The 20,423-nt window shown below is 43.4% G+C and overlaps 1 protein-coding gene across 6 annotated transcripts in view; it reads left to right on the top strand.

Moving 5' to 3' along the window:
- Window positions 1-18,951, top strand: part of CTNND1 (catenin delta 1) — a 46,477-nt gene extending 27,526 nt beyond the window's left edge. For 3 of the 6 annotated variants that reach the window (XM_028111165.2, XM_028111161.2, XM_028111160.2), the window contains 15 exons: window positions 377-529; window positions 943-1,478; window positions 4,603-5,066; window positions 6,387-6,570; window positions 7,579-7,696; window positions 8,175-8,328; window positions 9,200-9,268; window positions 10,071-10,198; window positions 10,300-10,450; window positions 10,902-11,094; window positions 11,446-11,560; window positions 12,117-12,204; window positions 14,301-14,363; window positions 15,144-15,247; window positions 15,654-16,020. In XM_028111165.2, coding sequence (XP_027966966.1) covers window positions 413-529; window positions 943-1,478; window positions 4,603-5,066; window positions 6,387-6,570; window positions 7,579-7,696; window positions 8,175-8,328; window positions 9,200-9,268; window positions 10,071-10,198; window positions 10,300-10,450; window positions 10,902-11,094; window positions 11,446-11,560; window positions 12,117-12,204; window positions 14,301-14,363; window positions 15,144-15,247; window positions 15,654-15,917 — 2,748 coding nt within the window. In that variant the 5' untranslated portion in view covers window positions 377-412 and the 3' untranslated portion in view covers window positions 15,918-16,020. The other 3 variants (XM_028111163.2, XM_028111164.2, XM_028111162.2) reach the window with 3 other exon arrangements.
- Window positions 18,952-20,423: the final 1,472 nt, after the last annotated feature.

The raw sequence follows: 20,423 nt of genomic DNA, 5'->3' as shown, positions 1-20,423 counted from the left end.
CACAGGGAGAGAGGGAACACAAGCAGGGGGAGTGGGAGATGGGGAAGCAGGCTTCCCATGGAGCAGGGAGCCCGATGCAGGGCTCGATCCCAGGACCCCGGGACCCTGACCTGAGCCGAAGGCAGGCAGGCGCCCAACGACTGAGCCACCCAGGCGCCCCTCAGTTCGTATTTGTTAAATGATTAGAACTGGGGACTTATACCTTCTGCTCTTTTGTACAAGTTCAAAAGGTGGGGTCAACTACCCCACTAAAAATCCTGGGGCCCATGGAAGATGCGTGAGGAGTCTCTCACTAGGGAGACTACTTCTCATTGGGTTGGACTGTTGATATATATGGCTTCATAGTCGTTCCTTCCTTTTCCTCTTTTTCATACAGGATCACAGTCACCTTGTGTATAGCACCATTCCCAGGATGCAGGAGCCAGGGCAGATTGTGGGGACCTACACAGAGGAGGACCCTGAGGGAGCCATGTCTGTTGTCTCTGTGGAGACCTCTGATGATGGAACTACTCGGCGCACAGAGACCACAGTAAGCAAAGACTTGTATAAGGTCTGGGATGATAGAGGAGGTCTTCCTATGGTCTTTATTGGTGGGGGGTAGAGATTAAGCACTTAGGGTGGATGAGAAGTATTAATCTGTAGTGAAGGCATAAAGAAAGTGATCTCTGGCCAGATGGGGAAGATAGAAGAGGTATGGGAAAATTGAATGGAATGGGGAAGGGAGAAGTCTGCAAGGTCTACAGTAGCTTCCCTTACGGGCATAGTTAACTGCCAGCACAGATTTCCTGCCTGGGCACTTCCTGTAAGGTAGAGAGAAGGGTAGTTGGTAAAATGTAAGGCATTTCAAGTTAAAGTGAGCTGGGTGGGGGTTTGTTTCATTTCTTAGAGAGGTCTAGAATGTAGGCTTATATTATTTACTCTTTTCTCTTTTCTTACGTGAAGGTCAAGAAAGTGGTGAAGACTGTGACAACACGGACAGTACAGCCAGTCCCTGTGGGACCAGATGGGCTGCCTGTGGATGCCTCATCAGTTTCTAACAACTATATCCAGACTCTGGGGCGTGACTTCCGCAAGAATGGCAATGGGGGACCTGGTCCCTATGTGGGGCAAGCAGGCACTGCTACCCTTCCCAGGAACTTCCACTACCCTCCCGATGGATATAGCCGCCACTATGAAGATGGTTATCCAAGTAGCAGTGACAACTATGGCAGTCTGTCCCGGGTGACCCGCATTGAGGAGCGGTACAGGCCCACCATGGAAGGTTATCGGGCACCTAGTAGACAGGATGTGTATGGGCCCCAGCCCCAGGTTCGGGTAGGTGGGAGCAGTGTGGATCTGCATCGTTTTCACCCAGAGCCTTATGGGCTAGAGGATGACCAGCGTAGCATGGGCTATGATGATCTGGATTACGGCATGATGTCCGATTATGGCACTGCTCGTCGGACTGGGACACCCTCTGACCCTCGCCGACGACTCAGGTAGGGAAGAAAAGGGTCTTAAACCAAGACAGTGAAAAGGGGTAGCTCTTCCTTCTCTAAGTGTCTTTTTGAATCAGAGACACTTGCATCTTCCCTTCTGTGACTACCAAATACTGTTTTTTTTGTCTTTTTCATGATGAAAGTCCTATATTCTAATTATCTATAGATAATGACTTGTAATTGGGCTACATCCTGAAGAGTGGTCTTTGCTTCCATGCCAAGAGTTGCTGCAACTTCTGCCCCAGATCTGGCTCCCTTTTGGTGATAGCTTCACAAAGGAGCTTGGTGCTTGAGGGCTATGGGGGTACTCCTTTGCTCCTGTTAATTTCTTCAGCATCTGGTTTGGTAGTAAGAATTGAGGGTTTTAGGTTTTCAGGGCCAGAATAGACAGTTAAGGGTGTATGTGAGAACCCTCTCTGTGGTGATTTTAGTCTCAAGTTAAAAACAAACCTTGATCTCACCAAACCCCTGCCACTTTGTGTTTTGGTTCTTACATTTGATTATAAAGTGAAATGGGGGTGGCATCCTTTGAGGGTGGTATGTTAGTGACATTCTGAAAGGTCACTGAGCAGCTGCCTATTCTAACTACACATCCCTGGGGATTCTTTGATGATGTGAAAAAAAGGAGTGATTGATGTTTGGGCTGGTAGAAGGTTTACCTTGGAAGAGTGCTTTGGAATGGGGGTTGGCAAACCTCTTCTGTAAAGGACCAGGTAGAACTATTTTAATAGGCTTGCAGGCCATATATCGTTTTTGTTGAATGTTGTTGTTCTCCTTTTAAAACTTTTAAAAATATAAAAACCCCTTTTTAGCTTTGGGACTGGACAAAAACAGGTTTGGCCCATGGGCTGCCAATCCTGCTTTAGAATAAATCAGAGACATAGTGTTTTCTAGGCAAGGAAAAATAATCAATAAAAGAGAAGATTTACATATGTCTTGGTAGTAAGGCTATCCTAGCAGCTATTGTTGAACTTCTGTATGGGGTCATAGTCTAAAGCAAATGCCTTGGTGCTAGTTTTCCTCATATTAGGTAGCTTTGGTTAATAGTGAACTGGGCTGGGCCCAGGGTAGAGGCCCCATTATCTAAGCCTGAGTCATTCACCTTTTAGGTATTGTATCATTTGGACACCTAGTCCAACTCCCATGTGACTCACCTTTCATTGGGACAGGGGGCAGCAGGGTGGGCACCAGACTTCAGCTGGTGCTACTTGAAGCAGTGGTAGATAACAGCTATCACCAAAGGAGTCTGCCCAGGGCGTTGGCCGTCTGCTTGTTAGCAAGTCTGCTTTTCTGACTTCCTCATTAGTAGAGTGATTGGGACCTAGGTGGGTGTGGGTGGCCAGGTCATTCTCTGCTATGGCAGTTGACATAAAGAGAATGTTTTGGGCCTGGTTCTGGGTCCATTCCAGGGTGGCACTGGACTTGGAAACCTGCTTGACTAGCAAGAACATTAGCTTCTTCCTGTTCCAGGCCTAGGAGAGTAATACAAGGTCAAACGGAAACAGTAAGGCAGAATGTTTAGTGGAAAAAGCACTGAACCAGAAGACTTCTAGTTCTAGTTGTGCCTTTGCCACTAGCTATATAGCCTCAAGCAAGTCATTTAATCTTTCTGGGCACAGCTTTGTTATTTGTAAGACAAAGGAAAGAATGTCTTGATCCACTGCTTACAAGAGAAGGAAATACAACTGAGTGACCAAAATCTTGGTTGTGGCAATTGTTTTTGTAATTGCTTATACTAAAATAATAAAGTAAAACATGCTCACTACAAAACTAGAGAAGAAAGGCACACCGGCCATCGAGAAAGAACTATGGTTAACATTTTGGTGCACTTGCTTTGAGTTCTTTTTTCTAATGCAGTAGACCTACTCGACATACTCTGACCTTATTTTTACCCTACTAAAATGGAATCTTCCTTAACATTACTGTTCAGTAGCCTCCTTTTAAAACTTAGCTATATAACCTATTCATTTTTTTCGATGATATTAAAAAATAGGGATTTTTACTAAGTGCTTTGTCCATCCGAGTTGCTGTTGAGTGGTTGATGTTGACAGCTAAGAGGCAGGGCCTCTGCTGCAGCCAACCTTGAGGGTTTGGTGACAGTGGGAGCGGTTTTGTGGAACAAACAACAGGCTTATTTGGAGAGTTCCACACAATAGATTCTCCTTTCTCCTATGGGAGCCAGAGGGTGAGATGAGCTCGCAGATAATGGGTCTCTTCCTTCCCGGTGGTTATGAATAAATAATAGTGTGACAGATTCACCCTCTAGTGGTTGCTGGTAGTACTGAAATTAGGAAGAATTCTCTCTGGTGAGACTTCTCTCTAAACCTTCCGTTGCTTTGTCTCTGTTCTTTTTCTTACTCGTTGGGTATCCCAAATGCTGTGTTGTTCAGTAGCCTCTGTTTTGACAGAATTCAAGGTATTGTCTTTAGAAATCGGAGGCTAGCAATCATATCTGGAACACATTTGTTGAGTAGCAGAGGTGACGTTGGGATGAACTGTGAAAATTAATGTTCAAGCTTCTACCAAAGCCAGGTCCCCCTACGATGTAGCATGAAGGCCTGAACTGTTTTACTCTTACCACCTCCTCTTTTCTAATTTCCAAAGTAAGCTAAGGAGAGGCTTAAATAAGTGTGTTTAAGGGTCTAATCGCAGCAGCTGTTTCCTGTGTGTAAATGCCTCATTTCCTGTTTAGCTGAGGCTTGTAAGAGTTGTTCTCAGACATTGTTTGCTGACTTCTTCGGTTTAACTCTGTCGTCTGAAGGTTTATTTCAGTCTCTATCCAGAGAGCTTAGCTGTCAGGTGTCAAGTGCTAAGCAGTCAGGATTTGGTTCTGTTTTTGTGATTAATGTCTCTGAATGCTTGTTACTATCATCCGAGCTAGTAAACTTGACAGGAAAAAGGTAGCTTTAATCTAACTGCAGATGCCTTTAAAATTGTTCCCTTATCTCCTTAAGAAAAATTGATCAGTCTGTCATTTATGCAAAGGAAAGGTAAGATCTAGTGTACTAGAGTTGAAGTTACTCCTGCCTCCAGCCTTGGAGGTGAGGGGTCATGGGAGCTCACCAGGAAACCAGACTCAGCAACTTGATGTATTCTTTTCCTCTTGGTTCTTCCAACACTGCAGGAGCTACGAAGACATGATTGGTGAGGAAGTGCCGTCGGACCAGTACTATTGGGCTCCTCTGGCCCAGCATGAACGGGGAAGTTTAGCGAGCTTGGATAGCCTGCGTAAAGGGGGGCCCCCGCCCCCCAACTGGAGACAGCCAGAGCTGCCGGAGGTGATAGCCATGTTAGGATTCCGCTTGGATGCCGTCAAGTCTAATGCAGCTGCATACCTGCAGCACTTGTGCTATCGCAATGACAAGGTGAAGACTGACGTTCGGAAGCTCAAGGGGATCCCAGTACTCGTGGGATTGTTAGATCACCCCAAAAAGGAAGTGCACCTTGGAGCCTGTGGAGCTCTCAAGAATATCTCTTTTGGACGTGACCAGGATAACAAGATTGCCATAAAAAACTGTGATGGTGTTCCTGCCCTTGTGCGATTGCTCCGAAAAGCTCGGGATATGGACCTCACCGAAGTCATTACTGGTGAGTTACGGGCACAAAGGCAACTGCTCGGTTGGGGTTACTATGACCCCTAGAGATGTTGAGAGCTAGAGGGACTTTTTTTCTTAAAGATTTTATTTATTTATTTATTTGATAGGGAGGGAGAGACAGCGAGAGAGGGAACACAAGCAGGGGAAGTGGGGGAGGGAGAAGCAGGCTTCCCGCGGAGCAGGGAGCCTGATGCGGGGCTCAATCCCAGGACCCTGGGATCATGACCTGAGCCGAAGGCAGATGCTTAACGACTGAACCACCCAGGTGCCCCGAGAGCTAGAGGGACTTTCATTCCTTTAATTTGGACTCAGGGTTGTGAACTGGTAGTCTTTGGGGCAGATCCATCTCACTGATTTGTTTGGATCACACAAGGTTTTCAAAATTTTAAAGAATTTGTTGCTGATATTTAAAATTCCAAGTTCTTGGCTTCTATTAAAAATGTGTGAGAACTGGCAACAATAGATCTGTTTTGCTACCTGACAGTAGTTGGTCTGAACTGACTGGTAGGCGTGTTCTCCCATTTGCAATAATCCTGAACATACGCCGTTATCTTTAGCCAACTACTGCCATATAGCATGTTGTCTCCCCAACACTGAAGCTGAGTGTCTTTTGCTATTTTTCTACTCTCTTGTAATTTCTTTTAAATATCTGCTTGTCCTGACTCACCTGCCTGGCATGTGTAGACATTTGAGCTTGTGATCCTTGCTTTAGAAGAGTTGTTTTTCATATTGTGGGTTATGATCCATTCGTGTGTATTGAACACGGTTTTGTGGATCCCAGTGAGTATTTCAAGAGAAAGAAAGAACAAGAAGTGGGGTAGACTGTTCGTTCTCCACTAGGGCTGATCTTGCCACCAGGGGACATTTGCAATGTCTGGAGACAGTTTCGGTTGTCATAACTTGGCTTGGGCGGGAGGGAGTGCTGCCGGCACCTAAGGAGCAAAGGCCATAGGTACTGCTCAGCATCTAACAACGGACAGGTCAGCTTCCCACAACAAAGAAATATCTGGCCCAAGAGGTCAGTGGTACTGAGGTTGAGAAACTCTGGTGTAGATAACCCAGAGAGCATTGCTTATATATAGTAAATATTGTTCTATGAAACTTTATTTCGTGATCTACATGTATGTATGAATATGTTGAGCCATAATGTATATTTCTTATCATGGGTCACAAACAAAAGCTTGAATATCGTTACAAGGTATTTGGTCATTGTGGAAGACTGAGAAATGATGGAGTAAGGGATTCTCTTTGGCATTCCTTAAACATACTGTCTTGGGTGTTGGAGAGGTATCTGATGAGTTGTCTCTGCCAGGAACCCTGTGGAATCTCTCATCCCATGACTCAATCAAAATGGAGATTGTGGACCATGCACTGCATGCATTGACAGATGAAGTGATCATCCCACATTCTGGTTGGGAGCGGGAACCTAATGAAGATTGCAAGCCGCGCCATATTGAGTGGGAGTCAGTGCTCACCAACACAGCTGGCTGTCTTAGGTAACATAAGGGCTTCGAGAGTATGAAGATTGAATTTTTTAGGACTAACTTAAGTTTAAAAAAGAAATTCTTTTTTAATTCTTTGGCCCATCATTCCACTTCCATTCCTATCCATATTGCATACTGTGACTCCAGCCTGTTCTACCTTTGTCACTGCTTGCTTGTGTGCCCATACTTTTGCTATGTCAGTTTACTTGTTCCCCTGCACATCCTCGCTTCTGTGCCTCTTTGAGTTTGTTCATTTAATTTTGTAAACATTTGTTCAATATCTACCACGTGTAAGGCAGTTGTCTAGTCCTGAGTTTGAGTGTGTCTGTGGCCCTGTCCTCAGTGACCTATATTTCAAGTAAAGCTGCAACAAATGCAACATAAGGAGTACAAAGTACGAGAAGGGTAATAGTGTTGGGGGAAATGTGTTCTTCGTTCAGACCACAGTGCCCTTGTCTCTCTCTCTCTCTCTTTTTTTAAAGATTTTAAGTAATCTCTACACCCAAATTGGGGCTCAAACTTAAAACCCCAAGATCAAGAGTTGCATGCCCTACTGAATGAGCCAGCTAGGCACCCCCTCCTTATTTATCTTTTGAGGCTAAACTCAAAAGTGCCTTTATTTCATGAAAGTTTTCCTGATTTCTTCTTATATCCTATAAATGCTATAATATATTTTTTCTCTCTTTGGGATATACCCCTGTGTGCTCTGCCCCATTCTTCATTTGTACTTCCATGCAAGAAGTATCTATTTGATCTTAAAGTATTGATGTTGGTATACCTTATTTAGCCCCTCCCTAGTCATGTGTGTGTGTCTCCCCCACCCCGGCCTTGTTATAAATGTCCTAAAAGCAGGAATTGTCTTACTCAGCTTTCTCTCAACTGCAGTGCCTTGCTTATAACAAGTACTCACTAATTGTTATAGTAAAAAGAAAAGGTATGGAGGCGGCTTGTAGATGTTGAAGATATTAAGGGAGGATTTCTAGATCTGAGTCATCTTGAAGCCTCTCCCTTCCCCCTCAGGAATGTCAGCTCAGAGAGGAGTGAAGCTCGCCGGAAACTTCGGGAATGTGATGGTTTAGTGGATGCCCTAATTTTCATTGTTCAGGCTGAGATTGGGCAGAAGGATTCGGACAGCAAGGTGAGTTAATGGCTGAGTGAATTCCATTCACAGCAACCATGAAGGTACCTGTAGTGCAGACCTCACCATCTTAGGCTTTCAAGTGACATTAGGTTACTGTACCAGCCCTGGCTCCCTAAAGTAGATGTTCACCTTAGAAGAAAACAGTTTTCTTTAGAATTTCCTTCACCTATATCATTTATTTTAAAGCTGTTTAGCTGTATTTCCAAGGTTATATATTTTCCTAAGTAGGAAAAAGTCAGGGTGATCTGTTTTGTGCACATACCAAATGGTGGCAGAAACCTTCCATCAGCCTGAGGCTGCAAGGATTTTGAGAAGCTTGGTGCATTTAAGAGGCTTTGTGAGTGATGACGGATGGGGCTATCTATACTTCTGGAGATCAGTATTTTAATACTTGAATCATGGAAACCTGGACTTGTTGGGAAATCACGATAGGCATTCTCCTCGTTCACTGAGCCCTTTATCTTGTGTTCCCAAGCTTGTGGAGAACTGTGTTTGCCTTCTTCGGAATTTGTCGTATCAAGTTCACCGGGAGATCCCACAGGCAGAGCGTTACCAAGAGGCACCTCCCAATGTTGCCAACAATACTGGGCCGCATGCTGCCAGTTGCTTTGGGGCCAAGAAGGGCAAAGGTGAGTCTGGTTCTTTGTTCCTTGCTCTTTAACGTAGGACGGGAAAGGGAAGGAACACTTTTAGCTTTAGGTACAAAATACTTGCTGAGCAGTATGTGAGTCTGCCTAGTCAAGGATGTCTCCTTGCTCTGCAGCTGCTTCCCTTTGTCGTGTGCCTCATTCAAGGTGGTGATAATGGTGGTGGTGGTGGTACTGGTTATCAGTTTGGGGGCAGCGAAGGACAAGAACTCAACTAATCTGGGGCCTTCTCCCCCATTCCTCCTTTGTGTTTCCTGTATTTTTTCTTTTCCTCTCTGCTTTCCTACTTACTTGCCCGTGGTCCTGTTGACATCGCTCTCCTGCATTTTTCTTCCTTCCTTTCTCTCTGCTTTCCACCTTGGGTGACGCCCTGGAAGATGAGTGGTTCTCCAGAGGTGAGTGGAATCTTTTAAGGCGCTTCCCTACTTCTAATTTGCATGCTTCGGTTTTAGCTTCCCTAGTATTTCCTAACCCTTCCCTATGGATGCATGTAGGAGAATTCAGTTGAGGAAGACCATTGAAACAAGCTCAGCTCTTTGGAGCCAGTGGCTCATGGCATGCTCTTCCTGGGCAGCAGTTCCAGTGGCCAGCTCTCGGGACAACAGAAACCACGGTGCTCATGCTCATCTTACCCGTCCACTGCCTGTGTTCTGTCCTTGTTTCTGCGCAGCCCCCGCCGGGACGGGGGAGGGGAGCTTGGTTTTTTGGTTTTTTCTTTTTGGTGTTTTTCCCCCCGCTCCTCTTGATGCATCTCTGATCCGAAAAGATTTTGACTGAAGAATAAAAAGTGCACCAAGTGGACTCTTTCCTTTCTCAAACTTTTTCCCCTTTCTCCTTTTTTTAATTTCCAAAGGGAAAAAACCCACAGAGGATCCGGCAAACGATACAGTGGATTTCCCTAAAAGAACTAGTCCAGCTCGAGGTAAGTTATCTTTTTCCTTTTAGTCTCCAGGACTCTGATACACATAGTCCACAGATGAGTGTCAGATAGCGTTAGTGCAGTATGATCACCGTTCTCTTTCCTCCCACTCTGGATGTGGAGTGATGGTGAAGCACTGGGAAACTGGTATAGCAGGATGACTTGTTTTGGCAACTTTTTAGATTACTGGAGGACGGGTAAGGTCCTGATGACAGGCTAGGCCAGAGATGTAGGTGCCCTAAGTAACTGCTACAGTTCTTAGGACTCAATTATTACCTGTTATAAGAAGTCTCTTTCTCACAGTTTGGGTGTTTATCAGTACAGTGGGTTTAAAATTCATAGCTCTTCATGGGTATGAAAACTTTACATGTTGTTAAATCTAGGATAGGCCCTTTTACTTAGTCGTAGTAAAGGTGGGCAGAATGACTCAGTTAAGTTAGGAAACCATTCATTTGAGATGAGGAATCTGTAACCCTGAGTGCTATGAGTGGGCAGATGAATCCCTCTGAGTGCCAAGGCCAAAGTAAACTGCAAGAGAAGAGGCAAGGTAGAAGGAGAGAGGTAGAGTTGCATATGATGAGTTGATGTCTGTTCTTCTCTTACCGTGGATGAATTATTCTTAAGAAGGCATGGACTCAAGCCTCTGAGTTGGCTGTTGGGTGGGTGGGAGAGTATAGGGAGCCTAATGATACAGGAGCATAAATCCGTCAATCCAGAGTACTGAGTCTGGACTTCAACCAGCCAGAGCCTGGCATGTTGTAGGTACTAACTAGCCTCCTCTGTTTTCCTGCCCTTTCTTGTGTAGGCTATGAGCTTTTATTTCAGCCAGAGGTGGTTCGGATATACATCTCACTCCTCAAGGAGAGCAAGACTCCTGCCATCCTAGAAGCCTCAGCTGGAGCTATCCAGAACTTGTGTGCTGGGCGCTGGACAGTGAGTACCTTTTAGAAAATGGATTCAGAGTGGGAGAACTCAGCTAACTAGTTTGCTGCCATTTGTAATCTGTTCCACCTCTTTCCATGTGTTACTTCTAGTATGGTCGATACATTCGCTCTGCTCTGCGTCAAGAGAAGGCTCTTTCTGCCATCGCCGACCTCCTGACCAATGAACATGAGCGGGTAGTGAAAGCTGCATCTGGAGCACTGAGAAATCTGGCTGTGGATGCTCGCAACAAAGAACTCATTGGTAAGGAGTTGGATGTGAACCATTAGTTCAGCATCTAGTACAGAGCCTTCCATTTGGCTGATGCTATTTAGTTTATTATTGAAATGACAGAGGAGGGATCCCAGCTAGCCCTCTGTAGTTTGCAACTCCGAGGGTTCTAGTTTAATTGTTCTTTGAAAGACAAGAAGTGATGACTCTCTGAAAAGACTAGCATATTTGATACAAAGTATTCACGTTGTTTCAGTGTGACTAGAGGAGAGAATAAAGAAAGGAATAAGAAGAACCATAAATTCATGGCTATTCCAGGTCCTTTGCTTTTCTGGTATGATAATCCTGTAGCAGAATGAAGTTGATTCCTGTGGACAGTACCTGCATTTTCTATGATCAGTGTAGTTAAGTCTTATTTTAGGCTCCTCATAGCCAGACTTGGCTTGTTCTCCCTGCACACATTCCTTTCGTCTTAATGCTATAGGTAAACATGCTATTCCCAACTTGGTAAAGAATCTGCCAGGAGGGCAGCAGAACTCTTCCCAGAATTTCTCTGAGGACACCGTGGTCTCTCTCTTGAACACCATCAACGAGGTTATTGCTGAGAACTTGGAGGCTGCCAAAAAGCTTCGAGAGACACAGGGCATTGAGAAGCTGGTGTTGATCAATAAATCAGGGTGAGTTTAATTCTTAAAATGACAACTGGAAGAGTTTGAGTGTGAGAGGGAGCTGCTAGGAAGGAGCACTCCCCTTTTGCTCTCTAAGGTTATTTTCCCTTATTTACATGTGAAGTGTAAAGAGATGTTGCTCTGTTTTTTTGTCTTAACGTTGAGCTATCCAATGATAACCTGCTTGTCCATCAAACTTCTTTGTGTGTCACTGTTGTGGACAGAATACAGAACTTGGTGAATACTTGATCTTGCCCATTTTGGCATTTCTGTAGTTACACTGTATTAGAGAGTACAGGTTCTCAGCTTCTTCCCTGGTCTTAATGTCCAAATTCCATCTGGTATTACTTTCCTCCAAAGGAACCGATCAGAAAAAGAAGTCCGAGCAGCAGCACTTGTATTACAGACAATCTGGGGCTATAAGGAACTACGGAAGCCACTGGAAAAAGAAGGATGGAAGAAATCAGACTTCCAGGTAGAGCAGCTCTGGGGCCTGAGGCGTGTACCTTTTTGTCCTGGGTCTCATGTACCACTCTGTCTTTGGTTTCTTCTGCTTCACTGTCACATCGAGTCCTACTTTATCCTAAGTCTCTGTTAGTGAGGAAATCATTTGGCTTACTCCTCCTCCCCAAAAGAGTGGTGCCTATGCTTCGTTTGCTGCCCGAACAGTTGTGGTCTTCCTCTGCATCACAGCATGCTGTTAGTGCTGGTCGTGACGAAGGAAGGTGGCCTTTTTGACTTTCCCCCAAATCTGCCATAGCCCTTTGAAGGAATTTGCTGGAGACTGTGTCACCTTCTGATAGCATGAGTGTTTGGTACCTCTGTTGTCTCCTGAACACCATTGGGAACATAAATAGAAGCTGTAACATCCTTGTTTGTTTCACTCTATAGGTATTTATTTAACCTATATGAGTCATCTTTCGGTAAGAGTTGTATTTGAGAATAGGGACCTCAGTCTGTGCCCACTGGGGAATAAGATGTGGGTGAATTCAGTATTCTGAGACATTGTTGCATTTTATGTTTGCCTCCAGGTGAATCTAAACAATGCTTCTCGAAGCCAGAGCAGTCATTCATACGATGACAGCACTCTCCCTCTGATTGACCGGAACCAGAAAACAGGTGCAGTATCCAGGGGCATACCCCTCTGCTTTTATTCCACCACTGCTGTTCTCTAGTGGACGGACTACCTAAGAAATAGAATATATATGTATTACTGAATGAGCTAGTCTTTTGGTAGAAGGTAATAATACTTCACCTGGGGATGGTACCACAGAAGCTGGTAGTCCTGAGCGTTAGAAAATGAAACAGAAGAGGCAGGAGCCTGGGTGGGATCCTCTATCCTTATTTGCAGACTTAGAGTGACAGGACAGTGAACCCTAGTCTTGCCGTATTCTGTCTTTGAGAGAGAACGGACATCTGTCATTGTACAAATGTAAGGTGTACAACACAATGGTTTGATATATGTATATATCACCTAATGATGATTTTTTGCTTTTTAAATTCCCATAAGTAATATATGGGCTGTTGAAAAATTGGAAACTACAGACAACCAGAAAAATAACAACGAAACCACTTACTTCCATTACCCAGTGATAACTGCTGCTCTTTGTGGTTTTTATCTTTTACACATTTTTGCTATGTGAGCAAATACACTTTTTCCCAAAAGACGAATTACATATTTTGTTTTATGAAATGTTTTCTTTTTCATGGAAGTGGATATTGTAACCCTTATTATCTTGATGACACTTGGCTTTTGCCTTAGGGCTCTTGAAATGTGTGGGGATCCCCGTGTCTGTTGGCATTTGTGCTGATTGTGCAAAAGCCCAGGTGGTGCACACTGGTGGTGCACACTGGCGGCGACGCCAGGCCAAACCAGTCCTCGCAGTCTTTATTACCATGGACTCACAACTTGAAAAAAGAGCCAGTTTCACTTAAGAATGTAGTTGATGGGGCTGTAAAAATTAATTTTACTGTTTCTAACCTTGAGTATGCATCTTCTCGAAAGATCCTGTGCTGCATACATAGTGTGATGGTTGACATGACGAAAAGCACTGGTGCTATAGTTGGAGTTTCTAAGTGGACTGGCCACTCTTTTTATGGAATGCCATTTTTCCTTGAAAAAAAAGAAAGACCCAACTACAGCTATTTAGACTTGGATATTTGCAAGATATTTTCTCAAAAATAAATGCAGTGAGCTTCTCACTTGGAGGAAAAATAAGTGACTGTACTTGTTGCCTGAATTTTCAAGTGAAAATAACTTTGGCAAACTTGTACCTGCCATTATGAGCCTGGGAACACCCCAATACTGAAAAGACTTTTTAAAGAAATCAGTGATGATAGTAATGAATGTGTTTTTTATTTTATTTTTTGATGTTGTATAATGAAATGTCTTAACATTTAGAAGATCTGCATTACTCTATGAACCAGTATTTTCCAAGTGACCAATGCATGATGTTTCAGAATGCTGCATGGGTAATTGACCCATTCAAAGTGCAAGAGACATTTTAATTTCGTGAAGTATGAAGAGATCATTCGGATTCAGATACTATATTGTTGCTACCCTTAGAGGAACTGTACTTGTTGAATGTTAGTGTACTATCAAAGAATATCCAGTTATCTGAAAAGATTGTTAAAATTCTCCTTTTTCCAATGTTTTATCTGTGGGAGGCTGGATTTTCTTCATATACTTCAACTAAAATTACATTACCACAGATTGAATGCAGAAGCTGATACGAGAATCCAGCTATCTTCTTTTAAGTCACACTTTAAAGAGATGTGCAAAAATGTAAAAAACAAAACCAAACCACCCTGCTTTTTAAAAACATTAAGTTTTATGTTAACATGGAATAAGTTTCTTGTTACGTTTAAGTGAAATAAATATTTAAAATTTCTCAGTTCAGTAAAATAGTAAAACGTATGACCTACACCAGTGAACACTTTTTGGATTTTCATAATTTTTAAGACTGTAAAGGTGTCTGGAGGCCAAATAATATGACAGTTGCTGGCTTAGCATGAAAGGTTTCTCATGTTAGGAGTCCTTTGGAAAGGGATCTCTTTAAGTCCCACGAGGGCTTTGTCTGCTGTCTGGCACATAGTGGGTGCTCAGTAAAAATTTGATGAGAGGGAGGGAGGACCGACCAGAGAGTAATTTTTATGATGAGTATAGAATTTGAAGAGTTGGTTTTTGACCTGGATAACTTTCTGACTCCGTATAGATAAGAAACCTGATCGGGAAGAAATTCAGATGAGCAGTATGGGATCAAACACAAAATCATTAGGTAGGTGATGAATTCCTGCCTGAAGACATACAGTAATATTTCACTGGGATGAGAACTGTCTGGCCTTGCAGTTTTTTTCTAGCACCTTCACCATTTACCATCCTGGGAGAGCATTCATTGGCTGGACATTTCCATTTGTAAGGATATGAGGAGATTAGTGAAACTTCATCCATCAACTTTCTTCCACATTCCCACATACTCAAAGGTTTAAAAACAAACAAACAAACAAACAAACAAACTTCATTCCCCACCCGTACCCCCACCTACTACAGAATCAAGTGTGGGTCCTTAAACTGTTAAAGCCTTTCACCTGCTGGCCTCAGGCTCCCTCTCCATCTTCCTTCCATGTACTCTGTTTCAGCCCCCCTGGTCTAATTTGCTATTTTGTCTCTTTATACTTTTTTGATTTTGCTCAGGTAATACCTCCTACTGGAATGCCCTTCCCCTTTGCTTTGCTAGATTTTCTTCATCCCCAAAGGCTTAACTAAGTCCTGTCTCCTTTGTTAGGTCCTTCCTGACTGTTGACAGTGCACCTCACTCTCTCTCTCCTTAATTCCACTACCATTTATAGACAGCTTGCTTCTGTTTAGCTTTATTATTCTATGTCCTACAAGTTCTTTTTAAGTCTGGGACCCTAAGTCAAGGACCAGACCTTAATGCCTTTCTGGAACATTTGACAAAGTTTACTTCCCAACAGGGGTGCCTAATTCACACTTCTCTACTTAATATATATTGTATATATACACCAGAGGGAATATCCTGTTGTACTTTTTTCACTAGATAACAACTATTCCACACTGAACGAGAGAGGGGATCACAACAGAACACTGGATCGATCCGGGGATCTAGGTGAAATGGAGCCATTGAAGGGAACACCTCTGATGGTAAATTCTCTTTTATATACTGTTGTCCTTCTAAGGCTAGTTCTGTTTTGAAACCTCCATGTTTTGTGAAATAGGAAAAAAAGTACGTAGTGAAAGACAGTATTCTTTCCTGGTAGGGATTTTCAGGTAAAGTAGGAGTTTTGACTCACATTGGGATTTCTTGGGTCATAATTCTGCAATGGTCAGGTGAAGGGAAGGAAGACGATAAATGTATTGGTGATGTGACTAATGCTAATTGATCTGTCCTCTTCCTGTCCCTGCCTTTTCTCGAATATCTTGTCCTTTTCTTACTAGTTTCTTGTTTTGTTTGAGTTGACCAATTGTGGGATTTTTCCCTAGATCTGGCACATACTCACGAGGTTTCTATTTCCTTACTCTCATACTAACAAATTGCATGTGTTCACAGCAGGACGAGGGGCAGGAATCTCTGGAGGAAGAGTTGGATGTGTTGGTTTTGGATGATGAGGGGGACCAAGTGTCTAACCCCTCCATGGTATGTCCTTCAGCCACCCCCAAGATCGTCTTGAGGAAGGAGGCCCCTGTGTGCCAGCATTTTGCCAATCATGCTGATCTGATCAGGCCAGAGACCCTAGTCTCAGCCACTTGGAGCTTGGGGGGTGCTGCTTCTGTGATTGTTGCCTCCTATGAGGCTGGGACATGCCTCTGGTGATCTGATTCTTCATTATGTGCTACTTTCCTCCCTCCAGATTTGCTCAACTGTCGTTTGGTTCTTTGCATTCCCAACCCTATTAACATCTTTCTCTCTTTTTTCCCTACAGCAGAAGATTTAGCACCACTATCTCCGCTACATCTGAGCTTATAATATATGTACTTTTATTTTTTGGTGGTGAAATGGACTGATGATTTTTCCTTTTCTTCGCTGGACTATTGTGCCAACTGCCAGGCTGCCTCCTGCCCTTATTAGCCCCAAGTGGCCACCTTCTTTCCACCAACTCCTAACTTCTTCCAGTGAAGCTTAATTGTCCCTCCTCCCCCCTCCAGATCCCCTACAGTTGCTCCCAAGAAGCCTGACTCAGTTATATGCATATCTCGAGAAACTGCTGCAGATTAGCTCTTTTTACCAGTTCTCCCTGGAACTCTTGGCCTTGTATGGAGGGGGGAGCGAGTGGGAGTCCTCACTGGAAGCCATGGGAAGAATTGGAAGTTACAGGCTGTATATGCAGTATCCAGCACTCTGATAAACTGATGATTCTTAATCAAGATTTTTTTTTCCTGGTGGGGAAGGGACTTTTATTTTTTTGGAGAATGGGAAGTGAGAGCTCTTCCCTTATCCCTGATGACTATTTTTGAATCAAAGAAGGCTGGCAACATTGGCACATTCCACCTGGCAAGGGCTCTTGAGTAAGTGAAGGTCTCCTAGAACTGAGATTAAGAAACCTTGCTCTCCTCATCTCCAGGGCAGGGACCATCATGGACCTACAGACTCCATCTCTTCTCCAAGCCTCATGCCAACCCTGGGCTGCTGCCGTTGCCCCTTACCGAGGCTGTCCTCAATCTTCCTCTCCCATCCTGTGATAATGTCTGCTGACTTGGCCTGGCCATTTGCAAGAGGCTGTAGAAAGAGGAGAATGTATCAAGGAAGACTTTCTGGGTGAGAAGGAGCAGAAAGATGTCTTCTGGGGAGGAGAAGAACCTCTAGGAGGAGCTAGTAGGAATGTACGTGAATCAGTTAGTCTGAAACTGGCAGGAAGCTTTGAAGCTGGCTTCCCCCCCCCCCCCATGTCTCCTTTCCTCCCCTCATAGCCCTGCCCTCCCCTGCCTCTTCCCTGGATTGGTTGGCTGACAAAAGGACTTGATGTACATACTCCCACCCCCTTTACCCTTAAAAGGTGGGGATTGCCCCTGGTTTTGCCTCTTCTTTGTGCCTTTGGCCTGGGGTGCATCTCCTCCTTCCCTTCCATGTGCCTTTCTTTGCCTCTGCGGTCTCATTTTCATGATTTTGCAAATTATATTTTGTTGCTTTCTTACCCACTATTGGCCCTAAATAGCAGAAAGGAGAGGTGACCTGGAGAACATCAGATTCTCCTTTGGGAATTGGTAGAGCCTCTGATTTCAGCCATTCAGCTTTTGCTCAATGGTATATGGTTGGGATTTTGCAAAGATCCTGTTCTGATGAATCTCAAAATGTGGGAGGAGTGAGTGGTGCGACTCTTTCTCCTTAGTTGCCCAGAATTGACTGTCATCTCTGAAGTGGCTGGAGGGAAGTCAGCCCTCCCTCCCTGCCTCCCCCACCCTCCCACCCCAATACCGCCTCCTCCTCTCAGTTTACTGTTTGTTAGTGGGTTGGACTAGAGGAATCAGCTGCTATGCTGGTTGGGTTTTGTTTTTGTTTTTTTTTAACCCTTCTCCTTTTTTGCCGTTTACTCCTCCCCTTAATCTAAAGGCTCTGTTCAATGCAACTGGAAATCTTTATCCTTCTCTCCCCACCTCCCCTTATATATCGAGGCTATGGGGTAGGAGAAAAGTGCACAACCCACCCCTCTTCCCTTCCTCTATGCATTAGAATCCCTTATTTACCCTTTTTCCCCCTCCGATTTCTTCCCACTCCTTTTCTGGCAAAAAGGAGCCTTTTCCCCTCTTTGACCCTAAGAACATACTGCACAGGGGAAATTGCCCCCATCTGGACCTGGCTCCACTCTTGGTTTCTCTGGTCCTCTTCTGCTCTTTTCCTGGTGCTCTTTTTCTTGGTGGGGTGTGGGTAATAGAACAGCCATGGGCTTTTGGGGACCTTTAACTAGTTTTTTTTTCTTTTTTGTTTATAAAAACACTAAACATTCAATTCCAGAGAACCAAAAATCCCACCTCCCCACCGAACACTACTAAGGGGCATGTCTTCTGCTCCATACCTTTCCTGTTTTTCTTTCTCTCTTGTTAATGCTTTTAAAAACAAATGAGTTTTTTATATAAATAAAGTTTTTAAAGTGTGTATGTGGGGGGTCTGTGTCATTTCTTCACTTTAAGCTGTATCTCATCTCTCCTTTTCATCTTGGTTACTTCCTTATGTATATCCGTGTCCTTCTCTCCAGAGCAGCCAGAAGGGGGTTGTACCAGGATGGATTTATTGTGAGCTCAGTCCCAACTCTTACCAAGCAACGCTCTTTTTAATTACATGTGAAACATTTTTCTTCTTAAGATTCTTAAAAATGAAATATGGCTAAGTAGAGCACAGGAAACTTACTGCTCACTTAGAGATAGGAAACTGAAGTATATGGAATTAATGACTTTCTTAGTCAACTGGAATTCTTTTGCAACATTTGATAAAATGAATGTTGAACAAAGCCCATTGCAATACATGGCCCTCTTGAACATTGAACATTTATGACTAGAACCAACTCCAGCTGCCCTCCTATAATAAGAAAATGTGTAATTAAAAGGCTCATGTATATAAGTACTGAATACTGGGCCACAGTGTTGCTTTTCAGGCTATCCGTAATCCTTTAGTAAGAAGACAAGGGACAGACCTAGACCTGCTGTTGTGTCCTACCAGTAATATGGATGGGTAGCCAACACTTGTAGGGTTGCTAGAGATTGTCTTTACTGCAGAGGCCAAGGATTAAGACCTGTGGAAAGAGACTTATTTTTCTGGGGCCCCTATTTCCTGTTATATAATTAAAAAACTCAAGAATTTATGTAAAATGTTTGCTGTATGCCCAGTCTTTAGATTAAAAATCTATAGCTTCTGATGATGGTCATGTCTCAATTTTGTTTGAACTAGGTCTTGGGTATGAAAACTTTCTCGGGCTAGTGAGGAAATCTAAGCATTGTAGCTGGTCCCTTTTAAAGCTTGTGTCTAAACAGTTGTAGTTTTAGACTAGAAGGATGAATCAACAGTGCCAAAAAGCTATGAGAGTTTGCTTTCCAAAGAGGTTTGGTAGCTTCACTTGAGATGGTTTTCTAGCTCTGTGGAAGAACCAGGCTACTGGTGAATAGTCTTTATTTCTGTTATATTTATTATCCACTGATAATGAGCTATAAACAAATCTTACACTTCTCCCCCCTCCCTGGGTTGGTCCATTTGTTTCATTAAATAAATATTTACTGAGCATCTTCTATGTGCTAGGCGTTGTGGATGTTAGGGTTAGAGAATGAAACATGGACACTTTCTCTTTACAATCCATGAGAATCCTATGTGGTTAAGATCTGTGGTTTTTTATTTTTTTAAGCTCTAACCCAACATGGGGCTTAAACTTATGACTCCAAGATCAAGAGTTGCTTGCTCCACCAACTGAGCCAGCCAGGTGCCCTGATTTGTGGGCTTTTAAAAACATTTCTCCTCTCTGCCCCTACCTAAAATAAGGTGTTAAACAGAATGATCTGTAAATCCCCTATATCTCTTAAGTGTCCTGACACTAATTTAGAAATGCTTTTGAAGCCTATTGGTACCTCCTGCTAAGACCAACTTTAGGAATCCTGTGGATTTTGTCAAGATTTGCTGATGTACTCCTTGACCCTTTAGAGCCTGAGTTGTTTTCTGGGAGTGGTTATAGATGATGCTCCACCAACTCTTCTATCTTAGTGAGGCTTTTCTTTTTTTCTTTTAAACATGTTTGTGAAATAGCTCTATTGGGTCCTTCTGTGACATACTTTCTGGCAGCTCAAAGCTATGACCTCACTTGGACACTTGTTCTTTCTTGCTGAACTTAAAGTACTTCGTTACAAAGTGGAAATATCTCCCCCAGGAAGAACTAAGGACCAACCAGCCTTTCTAGATCATTATTTCTCAATTTTGTCTTTTTATCTGAAGTATAGGATGGCAGAGATTCATCTTGGTATTTCCATGGATAAACTTAACAGACCAACTAGACCTCACCTTTTGGATCTGAACAAGTGCACAAGAATTACCTGGGAAGCTTGAAAAATGCAGATCCCTATGTTCGATTTCCAAAAACTGAATAAAAGCGACTCAGGAATCTGAAATCCTGATAAGTCATCTAGGTTATTCTGATGCCTGTGGTCAGTTATTTGCAACTTGAGACCCCAATCTGGTTAATGACTCGCTTAAGGTTCTAGCCTCAAACTGGAATCTGGGGTGACTGTCTCCCACTCCACTGGCACTATTACTAGTTCCGTGGTGGTTGTGATGATAATCATAGTAAGGGAGAATTCATAGAGAAAACTTCATTTCAAAGGAATGAATTGCTTACAGTCGAATTGG

Source organism: Eumetopias jubatus, unplaced genomic scaffold (assembly GCF_037043125.1).
Source record: "Eumetopias jubatus isolate StellerSeaLion01/CBP00866 unplaced genomic scaffold, mEumJub1_p1.0 scaffold_13, whole genome shotgun sequence".
In the NCBI taxonomy this organism is placed as follows: domain Eukaryota; kingdom Metazoa; phylum Chordata; class Mammalia; order Carnivora; family Otariidae; genus Eumetopias; species Eumetopias jubatus.
Note: the sequence above shows the minus strand (reverse complement) of the source record. Positions and strands in the feature narration are given on the sequence as shown.